This window comes from Jaculus jaculus, chromosome 10 (assembly GCF_020740685.1).
Source record: "Jaculus jaculus isolate mJacJac1 chromosome 10, mJacJac1.mat.Y.cur, whole genome shotgun sequence".
Classification (NCBI taxonomy): Eukaryota; Metazoa; Chordata; class Mammalia; order Rodentia; family Dipodidae; genus Jaculus; species Jaculus jaculus.
The window spans coordinates 77,011,167-77,017,166 of record NC_059111.1 but is presented as its reverse complement, the minus strand read 5'-3'; the positions used below and the strand labels follow the sequence as shown (position 1 = coordinate 77,017,166).

The 6,000-nt window shown below is 40.9% G+C and overlaps 1 protein-coding gene across 4 annotated transcripts in view; it reads right to left on the bottom strand.

Annotated features, from left to right (window-relative positions):
* Positions 1-482: 482 nt before the first annotated feature.
* The window catches only part of Cav1 (caveolin 1), a 35,846-nt gene continuing 30,328 nt past the window's right edge, over positions 483-6,000 (bottom strand). For all 4 annotated transcript variants that reach the window (XM_004658569.2, XM_045160962.1, XM_045160963.1 and 1 more), the window contains exon 3: positions 483-2,594. In XM_004658569.2, the coding sequence (XP_004658626.1) occupies positions 2,253-2,594 (342 nt within the window). In that variant the 3' untranslated portion in view covers positions 483-2,252. The remainder of the gene's footprint in view (positions 2,595-6,000) is intronic.

Below are 6,000 nucleotides of genomic sequence, written 5' to 3'. Positions count from 1 at the left end.
CTATCCCTGTCCTGTGAGTTTTGTGTCTGTGGAAAACTTTGATTAATACGGAAGCCCTAAGTGTAACTTTAGACAAGTACAAAAATAAAAAAATATTATCATTGAATAAATTCCAATTAAGTCAAAACCGAGTTGGAGGCATCTCCATCTGAATGCAAATTGTGTCATTAACCAAATTACAGTACTAACATCCATCACACAAGGTTGTTGGGGACTCAGACTAATAAGTAGAACATTAGGTGGGTTGCTAAAATAAACTTTGCATTTAGTTATAATTTTATCTGAAGAACCCCAAATTGGCAATGACCTCAGTCCATTTCTTTTAGCAATTCAGAAGACAGATGCCATCCCTACCCCCAAACACAGCACAAACATGTGAACACACACTATACAAGTTCTCATCTCTCTCACACACATACACACACACATGCACACACACACACACAATTACCTGTTTTGATAGAAAAATTTAAGTGAGGTACTTAACTGTTAAAATTTTTATTGTGCAGATTTGTAATCTTTATAAGACATGCAGAATAAAAATGTGTAAAATATATCAGTAGAGAATATAAAATTTCAGTAATCTTTTGGACCAGAAATCGATTTGCACAGATAATAAGCTGCTAGGTTGAACAGACATAACTTGGGATACAAAATTGATAGATTGAATAAGAAAGCCATTTCCCAAGTGATTTTCTTTATATAAAGATAGAGATATCTTTACACTTAAATGTATGCAGTATAGTACATTTTCATTTATGTACATGGCTTAAAAGTTAAACATCAGTGTCTTGTTTTAAAAGCAGACAATCAGGCCAAGTGTCAGAAAAACTGGAGGAGGCAAAAACTCAAGCAGAATTCCAATCAATGTATGAAAATAAAAATAAAAGTCTAACAGGGAGGTGAAAAAATATTCCCAAGGGCAGATTCACAATATAAGCAGGAGGGATAGAAAAGCTTTTGGATGTACCAGGTAGCTTTCTGTATGACTCAGGTTTACAGGTGAAATTCCTCAGTTTGAGTTCAGAAGAACTTGAACTTATTCCAGCAAAATTACTTTAAGCTTTTATTACTGCCTCCTCCCCCATCTCCTCTCTGAGCAAAATGATGCTTGCCTGGCAGAGGGAGGGGCTAAGTGTAACAGACCATTGCAAGAGCTCTAGAAGGGGCGTTGCTTGCAACAACTCTGACAGTCTCACACAATGGCCTCCTATATAACAGCTTTTCCCTGGAGGCCCACTGAGTGGTCCAAAAAAGAACATAAGATTGAGCCACTAACCCACACCAGGGATGGGTTAGTTTGGATTCAGGTGTTATTCAGGTTAGCTGTTATTCATGGAAACAAGCACAGATGAATAGACATGCTGATCTCAATCAGCCATTGAGAGGCAGGGACTATTGGCTTCCTCTCCTGTCCGCCCAGAGAGGGCTTAGCCCCCTTGGTCACCTTTGGTTTATTTCACTGGGTTCACGCTGATGATGAAGATACTACATGACCCCGCACGACTCGAGTTTCACCAGATTCTGTGTCTCAGCCAGAAACAAGTGGAGAGAGCCAGGCAGTGGGTTTTCTAATGTTGGTCTGCAGGGGAGGCTGTTAACCTGATGAAAGTAGATGAGTTAGACACTACTTGAAAAGAAAAATGTGAAAAACTGGAAGGAACTTAGGTCTCAGTACAACAAAATATTTAGGCACAGCAAGGTTAAAATGTCAAGAAGAGTAAAGCCTTAGTGAGGTCAGGAAAATACATATCATGACTTCTAACACAGGACTTATAAAGGGAATGGCTGCAGCACACACTCCTCAAATGGCAAGGAAAATGTTTGTTTATGACTACCCACACACCTCTGTACTCACAGCCCTAGCCTGGAGCTCTTCCCTTCCTATAACACGATGACATTTTAAAGTAAGTAGTTGAGGGTTTTAGCTCTTTATTTCCTCCCTAAATTCTTCATTTTCTCCTCCAATTACCTTTCAACAATATATTCTTATTTCAGCCAATAAGACAGTGACCCACATGTGAATCACAAGTAAAGAAAAAATTGGAATGGGTTTAAAAATTCATAATGCCAAAAATTGATGCAATAGCTCAAAAGAGGCAAATAGTAGTTATAAAAACTAAGAAAATGATTTCTTTGTTCTGAACCAAGACAAACCATTCATGAGTTGCTGCTTACTAGCAACTTGAAGTTGGCACCAAGAAAACTGTAAGGCAAATGAATGGGAAATACTTCCATCCTCAAAATGTCATTTATATTTCTTTCTGTGTGCTGATGCGGATATTACTGAATATCTTGCCAATAGCTTCAAAGAGTGGGTCGCAGAAGGTGTGCACGTAGATGGAATAGACACGGCTGATGCACTGAATTTCAATCAGGAAGCTCTTGATACATGGAACAACTGCCCAGATGTGCAGGAAAGAGAGGATGGCAAAGTAAATGCCCCAAATGAGCGCCATTGGGATGCCAAAGAGTGTGGACAGCAAGCGGTAAAACCAGTATTTTGTCACAGTGAAGGTGGTGAAGCTGGCCTTCCAGATGCCATCGAAACTGTGTGTCCCTTCCGGCTCCGCAATCACATCTTCAAAGTCAATCTGAAAGGAAGAAGTGGAAGAAGGTGCATGTGAATAAAAGAAAAGACGAGAAAGAAAAAAACCTTGGGATTTTTGCGCACATAATTTATGTTCCACCAACAGCATCTGCATTCTTTAGCATACCCAGATATTTGGGCTCCTCTCTGACCTTATTATTCTAGGGTGGAGCCCAGAGGAATTTTAACATGTTCTCCAGGTGTTTCTTCTCCATGCTAAAGGTTGAGAATTACTGCTTTAGGGATAAACAAATGGACGGGATTGATTTTCTTGCCTTAAAGTAAACCCAGAAACATGGATAAGGATGCAAAGCACAAAATAATATAATTTTATTGCTTTCATCACACACACACACTCACATGTATGCACGTGCGTGCGTGCACACCTACATATAATTAATGAGTAGCTAGTTCAGAACTGACTAGCTTTCAAACATAGCAGAGTTACTTCAGGAAATTAGTCCATGGCGAGTTGTGGGGATTGAGATGACTCCATGGAATGGAGAGACTTGAGCAGGGCTTGGGAAATGTGATATTTTGGAGAGGAAGGAAGAAGGGCTGTGGAAATGTGGGGGGCAAGGCCTCAGGAGAAAGCCAGGGGAGGGCAGTGAGTGCCATGGGCAGAGGTGTGGCCAAAGCTGAAGGACAGGTTGAGGCTAGAGTGCACATTATCTTGCATACAGAGGGTTATATTGAAGATATTAGAGCAAGAAAGTATAGACTCAACTGTGCAGCCATTTCCTGAGGTTAATTAGATAATGCTTGTGTGCTGGATGAAGGAGAAGGAGACAGGAAGGGAAACTGTAGATAGAGATGGAGCAGTCAAGATGCAAAAGTGGTCATTAAACTAAGAGGAGGGGGAACTGGCCAGATGCTTGTTGGTTAAGGTACTTGTCTACAAAGCCTAAGGACCAGGTTTTGATTCCCTAGTACCCATGTAAAGCCAGGTAGGTGCACAGTGGCACATGCGTTTGGAGTTGCAGTGGTTGGAAGCCATGGCATATCCATTCTCTCTCTTTCTCTCTGCTGTCTTTCTTCTCTCTCTCTCTCTCTCTGCTTTCAAATAAATTAAAACATATTTTTTAAAAAGTAAGAGGAAGGCAGAGAGGAATAGAGGAAGAAGAGAGAAAGGAAGAAGGAAGAGAGATAGAGGGAGACAAAAAGAGAAGCAAAAATGAACAAAAGTAAAAAGAAAGAAAGAATAGAAAAAAGGAGATGAATTTTTGGGATATTAAGAGAAGAAATCATAGGACTTAGTTACATGAGAGCAGGTGGAAAGAGAGGCTTATGGTAAGTTTTGAGCTGAACTGCCTGGTGGGGAGGACAGAGGTGATGGTACAGCAAGGAGAAAATAAGAGGAGGAAAACTTTTATGGCTTTGTATCTTTATATATTGAGACCCGGTGATTTAAATTAGGGTTTCTTGCAAAGTTTACTGGAGCACTGGCAAGCACCAGCAGCTATACCACTGAAGTAAATGACGCCCCCTCTCCCGGCATCCGTTAACTTCTCAGGTAGGAGTGAGGATAGAACCACCCTGCTTCATGGTGGTGTCAGCTATATGAAGAGATATAACATAGTTTGGAATTCAAACAGGCCGCAGCCCAGAGCTCAGGATTAAGGAACTAGGACTTGGATCCTTGAACACAGCTTCTTAGTGCCAAAAAGCCACCTTTGGTTTAGCACAATAAAATGCCTTTTGGGGAAAGTACACGATGCTTACCAGTGTTAAAGTTTACTTGCTGGAACATTACGTCTCTTGTTCTCTTGCCCAGTGTCCTAATACTCAAATGCATAAAAGTGTTTAATCTTAAGATTTATTATTTTACTATTTTTGTTTATTTATTTGTGAGAGAGAAAGAGAGAGGTGGGGGGAGGGAATGGGTGTGCCAGAGCCTTTGCCCACCACAAATGAACTCCAGATACATGCGCTACCTTGTGCATCTGACTTACATGGGTTCTGGAGAATTAAACTTGGGTTCTTTGGTTTTGTCGGCAAGGGCCTTAAATGTTAAGCCATCTCTCCTGCCTGAGATTTATTATCATTCTAATTTTTGTTTATTTAGATCAAGTTTCAGAGGTTAGCATTTACTTGTGTGTCTGTTTTAAAATATATTTATTTGCAAGGCGAGAAAGAGAGAGGGAGGGAGGTAAGATGGGAGAGAGAGAGAGAGAGAGAGAGAGAGAGAGAGAGAGAGAGAGAGAGAGAGGAGAGAGAGAGAGAGAGGGAGGGAGAGGGAAATGGAGAAGACAGACAGACAAAATGGTCATACTCAGGATGATTCTAGCTACTTTGTGCATCTGGCTTTTCATGGAAACTGGGGAATCAAACTTGCATCATTAGGCTTTGCAGACAAGTGCCTTAACTGCTACACCATATCTCTAGCCCTTACTTGTTTTAAAAAGCTTACAAGAATTAGGTGACAATTCAGACAATTACTTTAATGAAGTTTTTGTGAAAGTTACTTCCTGTTCAGTGAAGTGATCATGTTCTGATGCTGCATTCTTCTCAAAGCCATGAGAACTTAGGAGCTGAGGCTTTCTTTCATTCAACTCTAAGACACTCCCCAACCTTCAGTTTTTGGTTTATTTTTTATATTTATTTGTGACACAGAGAGAGGCAAAGAGAGAGAAAATGTTGCTACAGCAGAGCCTCTTGTTATTGCAAATGAATTTCAGATGTATGCACCACTTTTGTGTATTTAACTTTACATGGGTACTGGGGAATGAAACCCAGGCTGTCAAACTTTGTAAGCAAGTGCATTTAACTGCTGAGCCATCTCTCCAGCCCTTATAAATTTTTACTTTTTAAAGATGGACTTGGACTGGAGAGAAGGCTTAGCAGTTAAGGCACTTGCCTATGAAGCAGAAGGGCCCAGGTTTGATTCCCCAGGATCTATTTTTTTTTTATTTATTTATTTGAGAGCAACAGACACAGAGAGAAAGACAGATAGAGGGAGAGAGAGAGAATGGGCGCGCCAGGGCTTCCAGCCTCTGCAAACGAACTCCAGACGCGTGTGCCCCCTTGTGCATCTGGCTAACGTGGGACCTGGGGAACCGAGCCTTGAACCGGGGTCCTTAGGCTTCACAGGCAAGCGCTTAACCGCTAAGCCATCTCTCCAGCCCTGATTCCCCAGGATCTATATAAACCAGATGTACAAGGTGGCAGATGCGTCTGGAGTTCATTTGCACTGGCTAAAGGCCCTGACATGCCCATTTTTTCTTACTCTCTCTGATTCCTTCTCTATCTCTGAAACAATTTTTTAAAAGTAAAGATGGAGTTACACTTAATTTTTGTGTATGTATGTATGTGTGTGAGTATGGTATACATGTTTATATGTGTGTGGATACAAACATATGTGAATTCATGTGCATGTGTGTGTGCATGTAGGCCTGAGGTTGGTGTCAGAC